General features: G+C 39.7%; 1 protein-coding gene and 1 long non-coding RNA gene across 4 annotated transcripts; both read left to right on the top strand.

The window, feature by feature from the left end:
- The first annotated feature begins 13,286 nt into the window (after positions 1-13,286).
- Positions 13,287-14,269, top strand: LOC118560244. Its single transcript, XR_004929210.1, has 4 exons — positions 13,287-13,353; positions 13,961-14,011; positions 14,108-14,152; positions 14,248-14,269. It is a non-coding gene; the product is annotated as an uncharacterized LOC118560244 (long non-coding RNA).
- Positions 14,270-18,700: 4,431 nt separating this feature from the next.
- LOC110368199 (mamu class II histocompatibility antigen, DR alpha chain) lies at positions 18,701-22,062 on the top strand. Of its 3 annotated transcripts, none has more exons than XM_036131141.1 (5): positions 18,701-18,803; positions 18,920-19,168; positions 21,112-21,396; positions 21,488-21,610; positions 21,653-22,062. In XM_036131141.1, the coding sequence occupies exons 1-5, from the start codon at positions 18,740-18,742 to the stop codon at positions 21,655-21,657; spliced, it is 726 nt and encodes a 241-aa protein (XP_035987034.1). In that variant the 5' UTR covers positions 18,701-18,739; the 3' UTR covers positions 21,658-22,062. The 3 variants fall into 3 exon arrangements, with proteins under 3 accessions (XP_035987034.1, XP_035987033.1, XP_035987032.1); XM_036131140.1 differs by having other exon boundaries at positions 21,488-21,623; positions 21,666-22,062; XM_036131139.1 differs by having other exon boundaries at positions 21,488-22,062.
- Positions 22,063-23,298: the final 1,236 nt, after the last annotated feature.

Below are 23,298 nucleotides of genomic sequence, written 5' to 3'. Positions count from 1 at the left end.
GGAAAATCATTGAAATTAACAAGGTTGCCCAAACTTTTGCAGACCACTGTATATATATATATATATATATATATATATATATATATATATATATATATATATATATATATATATATATATATGATGAAGGGAAATAATAAGGGGCGATTCCAAAATCACCAATGGAAAGTGACCACATTTCTCTTGGAGGCGGAATCAGCACCTGTCCTGACTAGCAAACTCTGAAGCGAGAGTTGATCCATCAGGCATGTTCACGTCATGCCTGATGAGACTCCAAGACTCTCAAGTAAGTATCCTACTTTACTCGAGGCTAAAATGGTTCATAAATCTGTTCAGTTTTGTCTATATGAGCTCATCATTGCACACAATTGATTTAAATTGATTTTTCATTATGACTTGTCACATTATTTTATTGTTATCTCTACTCCTCTGTTGTTGCATTTAACGTATAAAATTATGGTTCGGACTCAGATTTTTTTCCACATGTTATGTCCGTTATCCATAGATAGCACTTTGAGGCTTCAATATTCAATTCAATTCAATTCAATTTTATTTATATAGCACCAATTAATGAAACATGTCATCTGGAGGCACTTTACAAAGTCAAATCAATCATATTGTACAGATTGGTCAAAAATGTCCTCTCTAAGGAAACCAGCAGGTTGCATCAAGTCTCTCCAAGCAGCATTCACTCCTCCTGAAAGAGCGTAGAGCCACAGTGGACTCTGTCTTCTCTATGGTAGAGAAGACAGAGCAGAGACACAGAAAGCTCAGAAGCTCACATTGACCCAGGAGTACTTTCTATGTTAGAGAAGACAGAGCAGAGACACAGAAAGCTCAGAAGCTCACATTGACCCAGGAGTACTTTCTATGGTAGAGAAGACAGAGCAGAGACACAGAAAGCTCAGAAGCTCACATTGACCCAGGAGTACTTTCTATGTTAGAGAAGACAGAGCAGAGACACAGAAAGCTCAGAAGCTCACATTGACCCAGGAGTACTTTCTATGTTAGAGAAGACAGAGCAGAGACACAGAAAGCACAGAAGCTCACATTGACCCAGGAGTACTTTCTATGTTAGAGAAGACAGAGCAGAGACACAGAAGCTCAGAAGCTCACATTGACCCAGGAGTACTTTCTATGGTAGAGAAGACAGAGCAGAGACACAGAAAGCTCAGAAGCTCACATTGACCCAGGAGTACTTTCTATGTTAGAGAAGACAGAGCAGAGACACAGAAAGCTCAGAAGCTCACATTGACCCAGGAGTACTTTCCATGTTAGAGAAGACAGAGCAGAGACACAGAAAGCACAGAAGCTCACATTGACCCAGGAGTACTTTCTATGGTAGAGAAGACAGAGCAGAGACACAGAAAGCTCAGAAGCTCACATTGACCCAGGAGTACTTTCTATGGTAGAGAAGACAGAGCAGAGACACAGAAAGCTCAGAAGCTCACATTGACCCAGGAGTACTTTCTATGTTAGAGAAGACAGAGCAGAGACACAGAAAGCACAGAAGCTCACATTGACCCAGGAGTACTTTCTATGGTAGAGAAGACAGAGCAGAGACACAGAAAGCTCAGAAGCTCACATTGACCCAGGAGTACTTTCTATGTTAGAGAAGACAGAGCAGAGACACAGAAAACTCAGAAGCTCACATTGACCCAGGAGTACTTTCTATGTTAGAGAAGACAGAGCACAGACACAGAAAGCTCAGAAGCTCACATTGACCCAGGAGTACTTTCTATGGTAGAGAAGACAGAGCAGAGACACAGAAAGCACAGAAGCTCACATTGACCCAGGAGTACTTTCTATGGTAGAGAAGACAGAGCAGAGACACAGAAAGCACAGAAGCTCACATTGACCCAGGAGTACTTTCTATGGTAGAGAAGACAGAGCAGAGACACAGAAAGCTCAGAAGCTCACATTGACCCAGGAGTACTTTCTATGTTAGAGAAGACAGAGCAGAGACACAGAAAGCTCAGAAGCTCACATTGACCCAGGAGTACTTTCTATGGTAGAGAAGACAGAGCAGAGACACAGAAAGCTCAGAAGCTCACATTGACCCAGGAGTACTTTCTATGTTAGAGAAGACAGAGCAGAGACACAGAAAGCTCAGAAGCTCACATTGACCCAGGAGTACTTTCTATGTTAGAGAAGACAGAGCAGAGACACAGAAAGCACAGAAGCTCACATTGACCCAGGAGTACTTTCTATGTTAGAGAAGACAGAGCAGAGACACAGAAAGCTCAGAAGCTCACATTGACCCAGGAGTACTTTCTATGGTAGAGAAGACAGAGCAGAGACACAGAAAGCTCAGAAGCTCACATTGACCCAGGAGTACTTTCTATGGTAGAGAAGACAGAGCAGAGACACAGAAAGCACAGAAGCTCACATTGACCCAGGAGTACTTTCTATGTTAGAGAAGACAGAGCAGAGACACAACAAGAGAGACAAAAAAGCACAGAAGCACACATTGATCTAGTAATCTGTTCTACATTAGATGGTAGTAGCGGGTGAGCCGTCTTCTCTGGATGATGTCACAGTTAACAGAACGCCAGACCAGGTGTACCTACTATGAAGAAAAAGAGAGAGAACAGAAAGTTAAAAGCTGAAATGACGACAGTCATTTCAATGTAATACAATGCAAATCTGGAGAACAGTAGACTGAAGAACAGTAGAAATCAGTAGAGTGAGAAAGTTTAGACCCTGATGTCCTCCAGCAGCCTAAGCCTATAGCAGCATAACTATAGAGGTAGCTCAGGGTAACATGAGCCACTCTGACTAGAAGCTTTGTCAAAAAGGAAAGTTTTAAGATTAGTCTTAAAAGTAGACAGGGTGTCTGCCTCACGGACCAAAACTGGGAGTTGGTTCCACAGGAGAGGAGCCTGATAGCTAAAGGATCTGCCTCCCATTCTACTTTTAGAGACTCTAGGAACCACCAGCAGACCTGCAGTCTGAGAGCGAAGTGCTCTGTTAGGAACATACGGGGTAATCAGAGCTCTGATATATGATGGAGCTTGATTATTAAGGGCTTTATACGTTAGAAGGAGAATTTTAAATTCTATTCTTGATTTAACAGGAAGCCAATGAAGGGAAGCTAAAATTGGAGAAATATGATCCCTCTGGTTGATTTTCATCAGAACTCTTGCCGCAGCATTTTGGATCAGCTGAAGGCTTTGAACTGCATTTTGTGCACTTCCTGATAGTAAAGAATTACAATAGTCCAGCCTTGAAGTAACAAATGCATGGACTAGTTTTTCAGCATCACTCCTGGACAGAATGTTTCTAATTTTGGCGATATTCCTGAGGTGAAAAAAGGAAACTCTGGAAACCTGTTTAATATGGGATTTAAATGACATGTCTTGGTCGAAAACAACACCAAGATTTTTAACTTTATTACCAGAGGCCAAGTTAATGCCATCCAGATTAAGTGATTGATTAAGAAGTTTATTTTTTGAGGACCGGCCCAAAGATTACAACTTCGGTCTTGTCAGAATTTAAATGCAGGAAATTTAAAGTCATCCAGCTTTTGATGTCATCAAGACATGACTGCAGTCGAAGTAACTGATTGGATTCATCAGGATTTATGGATAAATATAGCTGAGTGTCATCAGCATAACAGTGGAAATTAATCCCATGCTGTCTGATAATTTTGCCAATCGGAAGCATATATATAGTAAATAGAATTGGTCCAAGGACTGAACCCTGTGGTACTCCACAGGTGACCCTAGAGTTTGAGGAAGATTTATTATTAACATGAACAAACTGGAATCTGTCCGACAGATAAGATTTAAACCAGCCTAATGCTTTCCCCTTAATCCCTACAGTATGCTCAAGTCTTTGTAGGAGAATATTGTGATCAACTGTATCAAATGCAGCACTGAGATCTAACAGGACAAGTATAGACACAAGTCCATTATCTGAGGCCATGAGAATATCATTATCATTGACTTTTTCATTACATAACCGGCGGTACGAGTTTAAAATCTGCGGCTGATGCCAAGGCATTTCTTACTCGCCAAGTAGCTGAAGGTGTGGCGGGGGATGGCGAAGGAGGGGGGCGCGGTACGGATAATGAATGAAAACATGGAACACTGCCGAAAAATACGATGAGAATACCAAACTAATCCTGAGAGATCTTTTTCTCGTGAATACGGAGTAATTCCTGAATGACTGAGTGGCATTATCTCTGATTACTGGACTTTTTTGGTCATTATATTACATGGCACGGGGTCAGATCCTCCGGTAAAATATAATTTGCTTTATATTCTTAATATGTGACAGCGCGTATATGCGCTTTTTGTTTCGGTCGCTCCTTGTTTATATTACTGTTAACTCTCAATAACGCCCCTGTATATTTAAGCTCTCAGGCGGTCACTTTGTAAATGTGGGCCTCATAACAGACGTGTATTGCAATGGCTGGAAGTTGTACTTAAACATGGGGGGAGTGGTAAGTTGGCTGGCCTCGGAGGTGCGGCGGAGGGAATCATATAGGAAGGTTTGATGTTGGAAAGTTCGTGGACTGCTGTTGCAGTTCACGAACAAGTTTTTATTTGTTTGTTCAGTGTGTAACCCTAGGTGTCTCATACAAATGTAACTATAATACATGTAAACCTGTATTTCTAAGGATGTATTGTTTCAGAGGAGGAACAACCAAGACAGATGGCCATTATACAAAGGGATGGTTGTATGGTAATAAATCAAGGGAGTAATATGGCTCTGCTTAAAATTGTAACTTGGAATATTGCAGGGTGCAATAACGTGGTCAAAAGAAAAAAAAAACTCACATATCTAAAGCAAAAAAAAGGCTGATATAACCCATCTTAATGATGAGGAAGCAGCAAAACTAAAAAGAGAATGGGTTGGACAGGAATATTATAGCACATTTTCCTCGAGGAAAAAAGAGGAGTAAGTATCTTGATAAGGAAAAATATCGACTGCCAGATACATAAACATGTCTCACATAAGGAAGGTAGATGGGTTGTATTGGATGTCACTTTAGAGGGCCAAAGAATGACTATTGCTAATATTTATGCCCCTAACGCTGTTGACCCAAACTTCTTTCACGAAATTTGTAACCTAATTAGAGATATGGGGAATAATAATATAATCATAGGGGGTGATTTTAATCAAGTCAGGGATTTAATAATGGATAAATCGTCTCAATCTTCTCAAACTAACACTGCTGGTGTTCTGGCACTAGATGTGTTGTCAGAAGAGTTGGGCCTTGATGATATCTGAAAACTACTTCATCCAAATGAAAAGGACTTTACTTTTTTCTCACATCCCCACTCAAGTTATTCTAGAATAGATTACTTTCTCATATCCCGTGATATGGTCAGTCAGGTGTTGAGTTCTACAATTGGAAATATAGTGCTATCGGACCATGCACCAGTGGATATAGTCCTCCATCCTCTAGAAAGGGCAGAAAAAAGCATGAGGTGGCGTTTTAACAACTGTATGCTGAACAGGGAAGAAAACTGCAATTTTATTTAATCTGAGATGCAGGAATTTTGGGAACACAATGAAGGCTCTATAGAAGACCATGTGGTAATGTGGGATGCTTTCAAACCCTTTTTGAGGGGGCGTATTATTCAAAGGAGTTCCTTTATCAAAAAAATAGAGAGTCAATGGTTACTCAAATTAGAGACAGACATCAAGGGACTTGAAAAGCAGTACTCAGAACGCCAAGACTCTAATACATGGGGTAAGTTGAATCAACTTAAATGTGAACTAAAGGATATACTGAACAGGAAAGCTGAGTTTGCCCTTTTCTGTACCAGGCAAAAATATTTTGAACAGGGAGAACAAGCGGGTAAAGTCCTGGCATACAGAGTAAAACAAATACAATGTCAGAATGTTACCTTATCTATTTTTGATAAAGACAACAACCTTATTACAAACAAAAGAGACATAAATACCACCTTTAGGGAATTTTATCAAGAATTGTATACATCTCAGGGTGGGACAGACAAAAATAAATTAGAAAGTTTTTTTTCCTCAATTGAAGTCCCTACCCTGGCACAGAAGGGGAGAGGAGTTTTGGAGGGAGATATCTCTGTAGATGAAATTTAAAAAGCAATTAGAAGCCTTAGATTAGGAAAAGCCCCTGGAAACAATGGGTTCTCATCAGATTTTTATCAGAAATTCATAGATGATCTTGCCCCTAGGTTACTAGTTGTATATCAAGATGCATTTCACAGAGGTAGATTACCTGAAAGCATGAGGGAAGCAGTTATTACACTACTGCATAAAAAGGGCAGAGATCCACAGCAGTGTGCTAACTATCGCCCTATTTCCTTGATTAATGTGGATGAGAAAATTCTTGCCAAAATCTTAGCAACTAGATTGGAAGAGGTGGTCCCAAATCTCATTCATCAGGACCAGGTGGGGTTTATGCGGGGCAGGAGTTCTGCGGACAACCTTTGAAGACTATTACATATTATGTGGATGACAAGAAATAGTGATACCCCAACGGTTGGCTTTTCATTAGACGTGGAAAAGGCGTTTGATAAAGTGGAGTTCCCTTTTTTGTTTTATACGCTAGAAAAATTTGGATTCGGTCCAATATTCAGGAAGTGGGTGGAATTAATGTACTCTGACCCGTCAGCCATAGTTTTAACTAATGGGATTATGTCGCCTTAAATCAAATTACATTGTAGGGTTCGACAGGGTTCACCTTTATCACCTCTAATCTTCGTTATTTTTCTTGAACCACTTGCTATAGCATTACGTACTAATTTAAATATACAGGGTGTGCAGGCGGGTCAAGAGGAACACAAGCTTTTGCTGTATGCGGATGATGTGCTGTTGATATCTAGTAACCCTGAGTCCTCCGTTACAGAAATTTGCTCAGTGATAAATCGGTTCTCAGAGATTTCTGGTTATACTGTTAATTGGTCAAAATCAGAAGCTATGCCACTATCAAAATCATGCCCCCCCCCCCCCCCCCCCCCCCCGATATTAGAAAAAATTGGAAATTCAGATGGATGCCTGAAGGATTAATATATCTGGGTATCAAGTTAACACCTGGTGTGGAAAAAATAATGGAAGCCAATATATCTCCAATTCTTCAAAAAACCCAAATTTTGCTACAAAACTGGGATAAATTGCATATTTCCCTGTTGGGTAGAATTAATCTAGTCAAAATGATTTTAACTCCTAAGATCAATTATATCACTTCCATGTTACCGCTAAAATTTCCCTCCTCATTACTTAAAGCATACAACAGTATGATAGAGAAGTTCATATGGCCGACGAAAAAACCCATGTTTAATAGGGCTAAGTTATAAGCAGCAAAAGAAAAGGGAGGTTTAGCATTATCGCGAATAGACTGGTATCACTGGTCTTTTTCCTTAGCACAGCTATCTAAAATTCACCTGCCGCCGCCAACAAGGACTCCGCTGTGGGTCAGGATAGAGGAACAGCTGGTGCAGCCTTTCTCAGGAGAAACCTTCCTATCACAGACAGACGGACCAACTCCATCTCAAGACCCAGTAATGGCTTTTGCCAAAGAATCGTGGAAAATTGCTCATCAAATAACAAAAAGTGATCCGTACTTATCAAGCAGATCTTCTATATATGGTATAACAAGAAACTGTTAATAGGGAAGAAAAGCTTCTTTTGGGATAGTTGGGCTGGATCTGGGATTCAGACTCTAGAGGATGTGACAGGAGACATGGGATTTAAAACATTTGATGAGATTAAAACTAAACATAATTTGCCCAACTCAGAATTTTGGAGGTATTTACAATTGAGACATTGTATTCTTTCAAACAAACATATTCAGCACAGTCAGACAGAAATTCAGGCAATTTCCCATAAGATTGTTGAGAAAAACAGAGGAGCTTCAAATTGCTATAAATTTATTAGAAGTATGCAGATGCCTAAACTAGATGGTCTTAAAGCATGTTGGAACAGAGATCTAGCTCAAGAGATTACAGAAGATGATTGGAAGAAATGATTTGCATCATGGTACAGTTATTCGCGTGACGCCCAATCTCAATTTATTTGTTATAAGATACTAAATAGATCCTATTGGACCCCTTCCAAACTAGCAAGACTAAAACTCAGAAACAGTGATATTTGTTGGAGATGTAATGGAAAGGTTGGAACTCTGGTGCATATGCTATATGAGTGTGACAAAGCTAAAGACATGTGGAATAAGGTGCTGGGCACAAATTTGGTCAAAAACCCTGCTCTATGTGTGTTGGGATTACTTCCAGATAACATTAAAATCTCAAAGCACCATAAATCTTGGTGTCGCTTGGCTATGACAACAGGATGCAGGATAACTTTACGCCACTGGAAATCTCCCACTGAGTCCACTTTCAAGGAGTGGATACAGGTTTTAAGTTCAATGGCTAGCTACGAGTGGGTCACCTATAGGGTGGCTGGGAGGGAGGACTTGTTCAATGAGGTGTGGGGCCCATTTCTATCTAAACTGATGGACATATACCTCCGATCTACATTTTTATTAGATACTGCTGTGGGATTGATAGTCTGTCTAGGGTTTTTTTTTTTAAGATCTATGTTATAGGTTGTGGATCTGGCCTGTTCTCTATATTGCTGTTGGACTGCATTATTATTTTGTTGTATTTTCTGTGTTTTTTTATCTATTTTTTTATTTGTTAAAAAGAAAAGAGGGGGGCTGGGCAGTTACGAATAAGTTCACACAAGATGTGGCTCCGATTCACTTAACTGTAACTAGGTAATGTGTGCTTGTTTGTGTATGTCTGGCAAAAACCTCAATAAAAAAAAAAAAAAAAAAAAAAAAAAAGAGGTAAAATTAATAATATGAGAAAAAATATGAGAAATATGAGATTTCTCATATTAATATGAGAAAAAAAGACCTGGGACAAAAAAGTAAAAAAAAGTAGTGTACTACGCACACCACTTGGCCGACAGAAGTGTACTAAAAACGGACTAACATCAGCCCTGGCTGCGGTTTCCCTCGGAGGTCTCGGTAAGTGGAACAGTATGGAGCCAGAAGGGTCTCAATATTCATAAATACGCATACGTTATTCAAAATAAACACTGCCATGATTTTAGAAAATCATAGAGGAAACCCTGTATTCTGTATTGTCAGTAATATTCCTTTCCCTCCTTTCTATCTTCTGCATGAGTGCTTCATATTGGCACAGGGGAAGAAGAAATAAATGTTGAGCTTTATACAATAGTGTAACACCAAAATGATGGAAACAACCATATGTTAACTGAATGTTCCTTGGTGTTTTTCTGTTTCATGGGGATGCCGTGCACGCTGGTGTTGTCCCACTACTTCCCTGCATGCTTTCCCGCAGTAGAACGTTGCAGAGTGCAGTTCATCAAGCTATTTACAGCTAGCGTTACCTAAAGGGATTTGGCAGGTTTATAGTTGTGATGATGCACATTGAAGAGCTTTACTGACTTTTCGATGTTGTTCTGTAACATCTGTGTCGTACTGACCCTTGTGCTCATTTTTAATGACTATAACGGCCTAATTTTGGCTTACGTTTTGCAACTTTTCATGTAACAGTCCATTAGAGTGAAATTCACTAGCGAGAACCCTGCAGTCTTAGGCACACGTGTAAGTGCGTCAACACAAGTTAGGATTTATCAAGGCAACACGTGCGGTGTCCAGTCTGTTCAGTTTTGTACGGCAGCCAACGTTTACTAAGAGCTGTTCCGCTGCTTGTACATAAGACAGCAGGACTATGATATTTTGAAGTTTAGCACATTGATATGTCACATTTGTCATCTACTTTTAAACCACACAAATCAAAATTTCTTTTCCACAGCATCACCAGACCTGATGAAGTTTTGGGTTGGGTGGGAACTGCCATCAAAAAACCTCACCGTTGAGGTTGTAACTTCAACATATCCAGTGGTTCTCACCTGCTTCTTCAAGTTAAAGCTCCCCAGCCACTATCAGACCCAGAAGATGTTTCACCAAGACTTAATGATGGCACTCAGCTCCATAAGCTCTGGTGTTGGACTGGTTTAGGGGCAAATGTTTTGTACTTAGCCCTTCTTTAGAAATGGAGTCAGTTAAAAGAGCATTCACTGTTAATTTATGGTCCAATTAGTTTCCAGGGTTTGATTATTCTACTTTGATTAAGCCACAGATACTGTTGATACTCCTACATTTGAAATTATTAAAAGTGAACCGTTTATATTCCTTTGAACAGCATTAAAATATTGTTATTTTTGCAGCCACTTTTATGGTCGGATTCTTTATGCAGCATGATTGCACTGGTTGATCTATCTGACCAATTCCAAGTGTTTCCTTCACCATCATGGGGACAGTGGTAGTTAAATGGTTTTATTTGTCATTACTTTGATTTCATGAATGTAAGCCCCAGGTGGAAAAAAACTCACACACCCTATAACGTAGAGTCAATGCGGCATAATGTTAGAGTAACCTATTCACCAATGATTGACCAATGATTTAGGGTTCTAGAACCTGCAGGTGTGTTTTGTGCTCTTACAAAGTGTCATGGTTTAGTTTTGATTCGGCTTTTGTTTACCATTAGTTTTCAGTTTTTCCACCATGTTTAAGTTTTATTTATGATTTGACTTTGTTTACTTTTAGTTTCTCCCGCCCTTCTCACTCAGCCTTCACTTCACTACCCTCTGCAGTCAGTCACGCCTGTTAGTAATAGCGTACCGCGCACGTGACGTCACCGACTCAAGAGCAACGCCCCTTTTGCCGCTTAGGTAGGACATACAGGTAGAGAACGCCCGTAGCAACCAGCTATTAGACGCGCAACAGAACCAGCGATATGACCGACTTTACAGCCGTTAAACTTTCCCAAGACGATGTCCCAGGCGCACGGATTACTGGTCGCACTGTGGAAGAACACACCAACCTTCAGCTCAAACGATGGCTTGAGGTTCGAGGGCTTAAAAAGACTAGAAAACTGGCCGAGTTGATGAACGGCAAGCTTTGTTTTTTTTTTCCTGCGCGGCGATCAAGGCAGCGTCGGCCGTTTTTTTGTTTGTAATCACCGTCCAGGAATGGGTATATGTTTAATGTTTGTCTTATTTGAAATGTTTTTGAGTAAGCTATCCTGGTAGCAGGGTATCATGTTAGCGCCTGCTACCATGATAGCCTGTATGCTGTCATGGTAGCAGGCGCTTCATTATTAACATGTCGGCCACCAAAATACTCTTACCTTGACTTGATGTCGCTGGAATTGGGTCAGGATGTTCTTCGGTTGGGCCCTTTCCTCCGACAAAATGCTTGCTACATATGTACTTGAATTTGGTAACTTTTTCCGGGTTGAACTGTTGTGTAGGCCGACCGCCCCGGTGTCACACATTTCTCCTTGGCAGTCTTGAAGAAAACATCCTTCATATGCGGCCGATCAGCGTACCTCGAGTCGCTGTTGCACGTTCCATAGCAACAATGTTTAAAAACCACGGTCTTAGATTTGGAAAAAGCAGTCGTTTACCGAGTAAAACCAAGGGTAACGCACGTCTCTTTTAAAGCAAAGCAGCGACGGACTATGCAAGCTTGCCCTACTGCGGACTACGTGATGTGATGTCATCGTGACGTTACGTTTCTAAAAATAGCTCGCGGTACGCCATTAATCAATCAGACACATTTCACCTGCTACTCTCCCTATTTAAACCTCCCTCTGCCTCACTTTAGTGCTGGTCCATCTTCTGTTATCATCCACTCCATGCCAGTCCTCGTCCTTGCCTTGGAAGATTTATTTCTGTTTTCTGGTTTAAGGTGAGTCCTGCCTCGTTGAAAGACTTTGTGCCTCACCGTTGTTCCTGGGAAGTTCTGCTCTGTGTTCTGGTGTCTCCAGTGATCAGCTAACCTGACTAGCCACCCTGAGAAAGCTCTGCTCTGTGCCATGCCACCCAGCTTAATTTTATTCTCTCTCTCCTGGCCGTCAGCTCCTGCCTTCACCTGCACCCCTGAGCCTCTGTATTTCTGCATCTGTGGTTACATCTTCCATCAATCGTCTACCCTTCAATAAACCTCTCAAACTTTTGTCCTGTGTGTGTGTTCTGAGTTCATCGATAAACAAATCCTGACACAAAGTACCTGATGGTGCCTTTTTATGGCTTTCACGCGTTTTTCACTACCTCAACGCCAGCAGGAGCTGTCTTGCTTCTAGTAAGTTTTCAACATATTGGACAGTGTTTAGATATACGTCTGCTCCAAAACAGTCAGATGGGTGCAATGGATCAAAGCTGTCTTGCAGTGCCAACATTTCCAGATCCGAAAGAGGACTGTTCAGTTCAGGAATATTGACCCCGTGATGAGGTTAATTTGTGTAGCTACTCTCCTCCCATTGAATCTCTGGGATGACAAAGAGAATCAGAACACCACCTTAATTTCTGACATTTGGCTTTTTAATGAAATAGGACCAACTTTACTAATGCATTAACTCACCTCGGGATCTGCAACAGGGTTGAGGGCCTGGCCCACCTGCCACAACTGATTGGGTGTTAGGTTCTGCTCAGTGCTGATGGGATGGTTGTCCCACGCATCCTTGAAGACATCTAGGCTGACCTGAATACGTGGTAGAAAGACATAGTGGCAGCAGAATATGTGCAGGATGTTGCTGTTGCTCAGGAAGTGTTGGTCCTCAAGACAGTGCAGGATGTTGTAATACACTAACACTCATGAACACGTCACGCCAAAAGGCGCTCAATCCTGTTTCGGAGAGTAGAAAAGAGGTGACAAATATTTCAAATTGTGTCTTTTAAGGTAATTTGTACAACATACCTTTACTCCAGCTATTACATTTTTATATATATATCATAACAATCAATTGACACGGTATAATATAATTTCAAGTATTCACAAAGACTTTTTCCCCTTCTGTGAAAACAAAAAAGAGTGTGCTGACACGTGCTGACTTTTGGAGCCTTGGTTTGAACAATGAAATGGACGCAACAGTGAGTTGAAAGTAGATGTAGCCAATTTATTTGAGAGCTAAGTATGTATTTGAGGCTGCTAAGTTGAACTTTTTGTTTGTTTTGCAGATTGGAAATGCGTGCTTTGAGCTGATCGAACAAATTGCTCAATCAAAGGTATACAATGCAAATTTTGGAAAGGGTGTGATAAGACTTACGTGATTTTCTGACCTATTGAAAGGCACAGTATCATGCTAGTCTTGTTGAAACCCCGTCAAATATAGCATTTCCACGTTTTAGAATTTTTAATTTGTCATCTAACAGTTAAAAAAATTTTAAAGCTGAAAAATGGGTTCACAAACTGGCACCATAAAAAGTCTACTTTAAATAATAATGGCTGCATAGAAATGTTAATGCTGTAGTGTTTTTAATTATATAAAACTTTCTCAGTCAATAAATCCTGGTCCATGGAAAGAGACTACTGGGTTGGAAATTGAGGTAATAGTGCAGTATATTTGTGCCGTCCTCGATATGTCTATTAATATCCTGACGGCCAGCTAAACTTTTTCCCCACACCAATACTCTGAAGATTCGTTCTACTTCGTTCCACAGGTTTATTGGAGTTAGAGAAAAGGTGAAACTGCAACATACAAACAGCAAGACGAATCAGCGCCATGCTATTCAACCTCGACCACACATGGATAAAGCCTCTTCAAACATAAAAATGACTTCGAAAAAATAATAAATATCTCCACACAATCTCAAAAACCAAGTATACATACCGACGATGCTATGCCAGACACAAGATGTTGAGAGATGCGATAGGATATGCATGAATCTAAAACAAATCGCCGAAATACGTGAGTTGAGCGCTTACTTCCTAACTACGGGTCAAGTCATAGGACATTTTTCAACAACGCGATCTCGCGTGAACATGACCAAAATAGAAACACCTTAGGAATCTGCATTGACAGCCAAAAGTAAAACATATTTAACTTATGAAAATTAGCTTAATGATATTTTTCCACTCATAACAAAACAATATTATTTATATTTATCCATACTCTAAAACCTGCTGAACTAAACTCTCTCCCTGATATGATAGGGTTTTCCAAGACAACCTTACGGGATGGACTGTGGCATCTTCATGGTGATGGTAGGGACACAAATTCCTTGTGCTTGTATTCTACTCTGTAAAGAAAGTACATTCTGTGAAATATTAAAATTTAATTGTCAATGTTTGTGTCCATAGTATGCCCTTTATACAGTACTAGATGCCTCCTTTGATTTCACTATTGTAAGATTACCTATTCATTCAGTAAAATCATGAAATTCTTTAATGTCACTCTGAGATGCAGTATAAAAATATATGCACATATATAATTTTTTTAGATGGACATGCCAGCTTTGCGAACATGGTGGTGTGTTATGCTGATGGAGAATTTTGACCTTGGATGGTAATATCACAATAGCTTTGACAATTGATTGCCTTGAAATGCTTGTACCACATTTATACCTATAATACATTTATATTTTCTTCAATAATTTTATTTAAGCCATCATAAAATGTTTGCACACTGGACGGAGATGTCAAGAGCCCTCCTGCGTGGTGAGGTGCAACCAGTGTTCAGACTGAAGAAGCGAAAGTTTGAGGTTAGCTTATTTTTTCTTAAACACATTTTTGCTTAAATTGTGCTTTCCCCCCCTTTATGACTACATTTATATCAGTGTTAAGATTACCCTTTTTTGTAAAAAATAAAAGGACAACGATGTCTCCGTTGAAAACACTTCGAAGACAACAGTTGAAGTGGTAGGTTTGATTACTATTTCTCTGCCGAGCATCTATCACTCAAGGTGATACACTTATTTTATACACTGTATAAAATAGGTGTAATACTAGAAAGAGCACTTGTCCTTTTCCTCTTCTATAGGATAGAGTGAAGGCCAGGATTGTAAACGACTGTAAAGAGGCCGCAGAATGGGTTAACGCAAACCTGCACTTGTTCTCTGATGCCGTGGAATTGCCTGACATACTGAAGATGGGGGAAGTGGAACTGGCAGAGGCTGTACAGCAGTATGAAAAGCTTTGGGGTGAGGAGGAAGTGGATGAAGATGAAAAGGAGTTAATCTTGGAGAATTTCAAGTTTGTTTTCAGGCACCCTGAAGACATGAATGTGTTTTGTGAGGAAATTGCAGACAGTCGTGGGTATTTGGCATACTGTGAATGCCGAAAATAACTTGTTTTCATTGCATTTAATACCTGTTCATTATTCACCATTGCACAAAGTGAACAATTCACTTGTAAATCGTATTTCAAATGTAAAGTTGTTGTTTTATTTTTTTCAACCAGGTTATTTGGAACCGTAGCTTATTGCCTTGTTTACTTTAACAACTATATATTTTATGCTGTTTAATTGTTTAGCAGAAAGACTGAAGAAGGCATGTTTTTCACCTTGTTCCTGAGTTTCTTTGATTAAATAACCAGTTAAGTCTTGCATTTGGGTCATCCTCCTCCTTTGGTCCTCACACCTTGACAGGTTAACAATATTTTACATTAAAATTTGACGATATAATGTAAAGACTATGTAAACAACAATGTTACTAATAGCAATTACTGAACACTCTGGCCCATTTAAGAATTTTGCAGAGAAACAGTGAGATATTACATTACAGATAAAGCTATAGTAAAAACACCAGGCGATATATCTTTTAGACTGGGAATAGCGAAAATAAGTCATAACCATGGTTTTTAGATTGTAATTCATATTATTTAGGCAAGGCAAGGCAGGATTATTTACAGTTGGTAAAACATGTATAAAATAATGTTTAAGTAGTAATTGTGAAAGGAAAGGTGTTCTAAAAAAAAGAATATATATATATATATATATATATATATATATATATATATATATATATATATATATATTTTAACATTACATTAGATTAAACTTTATTGTCATTCCACAGGTACAAGGCAACGGAATGCAGTTTAGGTCTAACCAGAAGTGCAATATCAGTAAAGTGCAGGATATACAATGGTTCCATGAGTGCAGTACATGGATATGTACTGAATAAATATGGAGATGAATACTATTATAAACAGAATTTACAGATAGATTTGTACTATGAGTTTAATATAAGAATAACTAGTAATGTAAACAGATTTACAGCTGGATATGTACTGAGTATAATATCCAGGTGGATATCACCATTAAAATAGAATTTTAGCAGATTTGTACAATGAACATAATATTTAGATGGTTGTTATTATAACAGAGTTTACAGGCGAATATTTACTAAGAATGTATATAGGCATGACTATTACTATGTCTATAAACATGATTTTTAACGATAGATATACATAAGTTAGGCTAAAATGTGCAGTATAGCAGTTTAAGAAATAAAGTTTGGCAGAAGCTCTCCAAATTAAAGTGCGGTGGAAAGTAATTGCACATTGAAGTTAAGGTACAGTATTGCAAATAATGCAATAATAATACCTGCAAAAACATGCAACATGCAAAAATAAACGGTGGAAACCGCGGTAACATAATATGTTCATAAACATTTCTTATTTATTTATCTATCACTTTATTAATCCCCGCCAAACAAACGCTATTTAAAACATTTACACAGAAGCATTATTTAGAAGCATTATTTGGTGAATTTCTTCAGATTTGTTTACAATTATCTGCGCGTTTCCAATGACAACAGAGAAGAAGAAGGAAGCGGAAGCAACCCAGGACGAAGCTGGAAGGCTGCGAACGGACGCGACTGAGAACGAAGGCGGAAGCGACTGAAACGTGAGGTCTGCAGCCAGACACCTCTCGAAATTGGTGTTTCCTGACTTCTTTTATCTGATGCTGCCGACTCATAATACTGACATTAGGGGCCGTTCCAGTTTCTTACCTGGAGGTCAGGGACTCTGACTACTGAGGACAAATGGAACGCAGCATGATTGAGATGTTTTCTCTCCTGACACAGCAACACACCCACAGACTGGTCTTTATCAGGCTCTGAACACAAAGACCACCTGAAACAACTCTGATGACCCCCCAGTCTGAAAACTAAAAGTGTAAATTAATAAAATGTCATGATTTAGTGGATTATGAAAATCTCCAGGATTTCTATAAAGCAGGGGGAAAATACTGACAGTGAACATCCAATAAAGCTTTGAAAAAAAGAGAAAGTCACAACAATCTGAAAGGAACAGATATAAAAAACAACAGGTTCAAAACCAAAATCCTATAATGAACTGTCACAGTAAAAGGCATTAATATGTGGAGTGGGCTTCATCTAGAAATTAGAGTCGAGAATGATAATGACATAAAAAACATAGAATACAATGTTCACAGAAATGATGAGGAAATATTTATGATGGTATTAAGTTTTTTTAAATACTGTAAAATGTAATTACAGCAAGCATGAATAGCTGATTAAAGATGGATGTAAATATTGTTAAAAAATGAGTAAAGGAACTGATGTAGAGTTGTAAAATGAATTAAGGGTCACATAGAAGATTGTTTTTCTCTCTGTTCCTTTTCATTCAGGATACATTGATTTGGGAGTCTGTGCATTGTTGTTTGTATGTATTTTTAAATAGTTTTCAAATGAAATGAAGGGAATTCAGTTTATAGAGAACATCCTATATTCACTTCAAACGTTGCCGTAGAGGTTATGTTCATGTAGCGTCTCTCTAGGATGATGTCAGTGTAACGGTGCATTCTGACTGACTACAGGTGAAATGTACAGCGGTGAACATGTGGAGATATCCTATTCACCATGGTAGGTCTGAATGCACCATATGTCGATGGCAGCAGTTCTCAGCACTACAGAACAGTTCAAGTAAACTTGGTGTCGTTATGGTGACACAGAAAGGCTTGATTTACTGACTGAGCAGAAACTCAGCGTAAAAGACAGAATTAAATAATACGCCAGCAGGATTTGTCAGAAACACTTTGCATGTAACCAGAAAGAGTTACTGGGCTATTATTTTATTATATAATGTGCCAATGCACCTTTAAACGTCCTGGTGGGCCCTTCAGTGTGACATCATCACCACCTGATTCATCTCAGAGTCAGAAATAACAGCCACCAAGTTCAGCAACAACACCAGAAGCAGTTCTAGTCTGGTCCAGAGGATCTGAGGTGGACCTCTGCTCTCTGAGGAGGAAGATCAGCAGACATAAAGTCTGACCTCCATCATCTGCTCCTCCTGAGATCTACTGACCACCAGTAAGAACCAAACCACAGAACAGGACCCACTTCCTGCTCCAGACCCAGGAGAACATTTTGATAAATGACATCAAGGTGAACATGGTCTGATTCACACTTCTGAGATTATATAGCTAGAGGAGAAATAAAGGCTTAACATTTTCCTCCTTTTAAAAACAACAGATTTATTAATTTTGCTGTTTTTAGAAAACACAATCTATGATAAAGGTTTATATTAAAATCTTTTAAATGATCAGAATTCTGGTTCTGCTCCACAGGATGAGTTCTACCAGCTGGAAAATAAACATTTCCTCCTTTTAAATTAAGTTTATTCATTCATTTTGTTTTTAGACAAAACAATCTATGATAAAGATTTACATTATAACCTGTCTGATGATTAAAAGTCTGGTTTCCTCCTTTTAAAACAACAAATGTATTAATTTATTCTATTTTTAGAGTAAAATCATTGTAGATGTTCCATTTAATTAATAAAACATCAGTAAATCTTAGAGTCCTGATCTCCAGCAGCTCAGAGCGCCAGTCTGGGTTCAGCTGCTGCTGGCTCTACCTGGTAACCAGTGACGTCACAGCCCTCCCTGCTCTCTGATTGGCTGCTGGCTGCGTTGGGTCCAGCAGCTGCAGGACTTTCCCTCAGTGAGGCTCCGAGTCTCTGATGATGATGATGAAGATGAGGCTGCTGCTCTTCCTCTGCGGGGTCCTCCGGGTCTCTGCTGATGGTGAGTTTGACCCGGTTCTGTAGGTTCTGCTGGACCTCAGCAGGTTCTTCAGTAGGTTCCTCAGCTGGTTCTCAGCAGGTTCCTCAGAGGTTCCTCAGCTGTCTCTGTGTTCACAGTTCTCCATGAGGACCTTCAGATCAGAGGCTGTTCAGACTCTGATGGAGAGGCCATGTATACTCTGGATGGTGAAGAGATGTGGTTCGCTGACTTCAAGCAGGGGAAAGGAGTGGAACCTCAGCCTCCTTTCATTGATCATATGAGCTTAGTGAAAGGAGCTTATGACACAGCTGTGGCTAATCAACAGATCTGCAGAACAAACCTGGGCATCCGTCGTAAAGCCCTGAAGGACACTCCTGTGGAACGAGGTAAATAGAAATTTTCTGTTGTTTAAATCTGTAGAACCAGAACAAAGTTCTTTCCTCTGAATCAGGAACTAAGTTTGGTTAAAATAACTTTTATTTACTCCTGCAGCTTTCACCTAAAATTAGGTCTAATCATTTAAATGTTTATTATCAGCTTTACTCAACATCAACCATCAGGTTAGTTTAGCTTCATTATGATGCTATTTCCAGATTTTACTGATATACAGTGAAAAGGAGAATAAATATTAAAATATTCTGCCAGTCAGGCTGTTTCCATGTAAATATGTTAAAATAATGGACATGTAACAGTTATTAATCAACATGTTGAGGTCCATACTGTCACAGCAGTACCAGTTCTGGTCTCCATCCACTGACACCAGTACCAGGTCCAGATGTTCTAGCAGCAGTGGTTCTGATCCAAACCGCTGGAGGAAAACTGGATCAGCAGAACCTGCTGTTAGAACAGCCTGATCAGAACCTGGTAGCTTTAGAATAAATACTTACTTCACAGGTTGCCTTTGAAACTGTTTCTGTTTATATTAATGCTGCTGACTTTTAGATGGAATTTAATCTAGTTTTATATTTATTTCAGTTTTCAGAATCAATCAAAATCAGATTTTTTAAACTACATGGTTTGAGTTAATTTCTTTTGTTTATGTCAAACATAAAAAAATGAAAAGTCTTTTATCAGTTATTGCATTCCAGTATAAACCAGAAAGTTTTATGAATTTTACAGAGAATAGAGTTTAATTAAACCATTATATAAAATCCTGAATGATGGAATAAATGTGGAGTTGATAATGATAATAAATGAAAATGTATTTTCCTCAGCTGTAATAAATATTTCAATCTGGAAGTTGATTAAAAGTTATTTTAAGGACAGATTGGCAGCCTTACAGCTGGAATATTAAAATGTCTTATAAAGCTTCATGTTCCTGTATTCACATCGTGTTCTTAGAGAACCTGTTCTAGGTTCTCCATCACCTGGGTCCTGACAGGGTCTCCTGGTTCTGGTTCTGGTCTCCAGTGGATCAGAGCGTAGCGGTCAGTGACTCTAGATTCTCAGTCAGAACAGGATCATTAGTGCTGCAGGAGAACACAACTGGACCTCCTGGTTCTGGAAGGTGTTCCCTCTGATCCAAACAGGTTCCTCAGTTCTGATCATTGATGGACGTAACAAAGATTAGAAGTTATAGTCAGAACATATTGATGGTTCCTGTGTCGATATTTAGTCAAGATTCATAGATTCTCTATGGTTACTGTGTGTTACTGTGGTGATAATCTTTTCAGGAGACTCCATCTTAGAGTAAACATGACAATAACAGATAATAAACTATGTGTGCATGGTTTTTCACATAAGTTGTGAAAATATAAAAAAGTTAATAAAAAGGTTTGTGTCAGATTCTGAGGGGTGTGATATCAGTTCCTTCGTGAGTGATAGTTATATGAACTAGTCCATCCTTCATGAGTCACAGATAAATAATCATGTAATAAGCAGCTTATGTGCAGTGATATGAGGCTATAATTATAGAAATTAAATGTGCAAATAGGGACCAACAGTAAAGTGATCGTAACATCTGATGGACTTTAACATGTTTAACAGTAGGTGGGTGGTCCTTAGCAGGTGTCCATCTCCCTCTGCTGAGGACCACAGCGATAACAAATGTAGGACCACCGTCTCCCAGCAGGGGGCGACAGTCCTCACAGCTGCTGGAAAGAAGCTGTTCCTGAGTTTTGGATTTGATGTTTCTGCAGTGTTGGAGGTCTTGTTCCTACAGAGAACTTCAGGTGGTGCTGATGTTCTGGTTCTGCTCGTTGTTCCTTCAGACTAACCTCAGGACAGGTTCTGATGACTGAAGAACTCTAGCAGAACATTCTGCTGAAACCAGCAGCATCTCACCATGTTCCTACCATGATGCTGACAGCTCTACCTGGTTTCTCCTCAGATCCTCCATCCACTCCCATGATCTACACCAGAGACGAGGTGGAGCTGGGAGAGAAGAACATCCTGGTCTGTCATGTCTCTGGGTTCTATCCTGCTCCTGTCAACGTCTCCTGGACCAAGAACGGCCAGAAGGTGACTGAAGGAACCAGCATCAACGTTCCCTTCCCCAGCAAGGACAGCACCTTCACCCAGATCTCCAGACTGGACTTCATCCCTCAGCTGGGAGACATCTACAGCTGCTCTGTGGACCATCTAGCTCTACAGAAACCACTGACCAGGATGTTTGGTGAGGAACCTTCTCCCAGATCCCAAACTGAGCAGAGAGTCTCCTTCTGGACTCAGATGTAGGACCTCATGTCTCTGTCTTCTGTCTCCAGATGTGGAGCTGAACAGTCCTCAGCCCAGTGTGGGACCTGCAGTCTTCTGTGGACTGGGTCTGACCATCGGACTCCTGGGCGTGGCTGTTGGGACCTTCTTCCTGATCAAAGGAAATGAGTGCAGCTGATTGGCTGATGGGTACTAGCTGCTGCTGATTGGCTGCTGCTGATTGGCTGAGGCTGATGATGTCATGATGAATCAGCTCAGGTGTTATTAATGTTTTAGAGCCTCTTCAATAAAACTTTATCCACAGGTGTCTCTAAATGAGTGTTTCCTCTGTTCCTCTAAACTAAGCAGGTCTGTCTGGTTTTCACAGTGAAACATTAATATATGTAACTTTAGGAAATCACCTGTTATCTCCAGCCTGGTCCACTGTTTAATTCTAGGAGGAACCAGAACCTCACTCTCAGGTTTTGGTTCCTTCTAGAACCAGAACCTCCAGCTGGGTCGACTGTTCTGTTTAACTCTAGGAGGAACCAGAACCTCGCTCTCAGGTTCTGAGCTCGGTCTACTTTATGTAATTTTTTCCATTCTTTCTTTGTTTTCTGATCAATAAAATCATGTTTATCAGAAACTGACTGGTCCGTCTCTTCATCTGGTTCTGTGTTCTGACCCATTAATCATGATGATGACAGAACATAATAAATACAGCAACATCACTGTAGTTTTTCCACCTTGTTTGCTGTTTGCAGCAATAAACTTTAGTGTTTTATTGGGATTTATGGGACAGAACAGTGTTAGGAATAAAGAAACATGATTCATGCGTTTTAAACGGTAAAACCTAAATGCAGCACATCTTTATTTTCAGGACAGTTTAATGGAATTATAAAGCCTTGGTTCTAAACGTCTTAATTCATGGTTCAGTTAAACCAGAATTAATCTCCAGAACCATCAGATGATGTCATCATCCAGATGATGGGTTCATCAGAGGTTAAAAGGCATCTAGGTAACGGGTCAGGAAGTTCTGGTTACACCTGTTGATAGCCCAGAGACTGGGTTCAGTAGCATCACCTGGTTAGAAGGTTGAAGGTTTGATTCCAGTCACATGCTGATGTCCCCTGACCACCAGCACCAGATGTGGGTTGAGCTTCTTAAACCAGAACTGCAGCAGGACCACAGTTAGTGTTAAAGGCAGAATAGATGTTGGTACACCAGCTAATGGTTCTAACCCTAACCCTACTTTCAGACCTTCTGGACATCCTGGAGGTCCAGACTGCAGGTCCAGACTGGAGGAAACATCACAGGAAGAACTCCACCCTGATCTAGCATGGTTCTCCTGCTGGAAATACTGATTTCAGCAGCTTTATGCTGAAATATTTAATTTACAGAAGTTCTACCTGAATCTGTTTGTAATTTTTCTATTAATTTGTATTAAGCTTTCATTTTAGTCTTTACTCTTTAAAATTTAGAATTTGTAAAACTTTATAATCTTGTCTTCCTGATTAGCTTATGATATATTAAAGAGTTATTTTTGTTCTTTGACTATGTATTTTGGGAAAAACTGGTTAGTTTTAAACTAAGAGCAACATACATGCTCGTGCCTGTTATGTTGCTCACATAAAACTAAGAACCACATGTGTTATTGTGCTATAACTTGTTTTAACTTGTGGTGGGAACCTATGACAATGTGTTGTGGGAAAGACTGATTCTGTATTCTTATTTTGTTTGATTTGTTGTATGCAATATTATTTTGCTTCGCACACTGGTGAGACGCTGGGAACGGTTGATGTTTTGGGAAACATGCTTTGGTAAGCAGGACAGCTGTGGAGTGAGAGATGGCCAAACTCGCTCCACATCTGACTCTTTGTTT

The sequence above is a fragment of the Fundulus heteroclitus genome, unplaced genomic scaffold, assembly GCF_011125445.2.
Source record: "Fundulus heteroclitus isolate FHET01 unplaced genomic scaffold, MU-UCD_Fhet_4.1 scaffold_41, whole genome shotgun sequence".
In the NCBI taxonomy this organism is placed as follows: domain Eukaryota; kingdom Metazoa; phylum Chordata; class Actinopteri; order Cyprinodontiformes; family Fundulidae; genus Fundulus; species Fundulus heteroclitus.
The sequence above is the reverse complement of the archived record's forward strand: the minus strand, read 5'-3'. Positions and strand labels throughout refer to the sequence as shown.

Bases quoted from the DNA above. Each gene is read 5' to 3' on its own strand.
- LOC110368199 (XM_036131141.1), top strand. From the start codon at position 18,740: ATGATGATGATGAAGATGAGGCTGCTGCTCTTCCTCTGCGGGGTCCTC. The intron at 18,804-18,919 runs GTGAGTTTGACC...CTGTGTTCACAG, and splicing joins CCTCCGGGTCTCTGCTGATG to TTCTCCATGAGGACCTTCAG. The intron at 19,169-21,111 runs GTAAATAGAAAT...GTTTCTCCTCAG, and splicing joins GGACACTCCTGTGGAACGAG to ATCCTCCATCCACTCCCATG.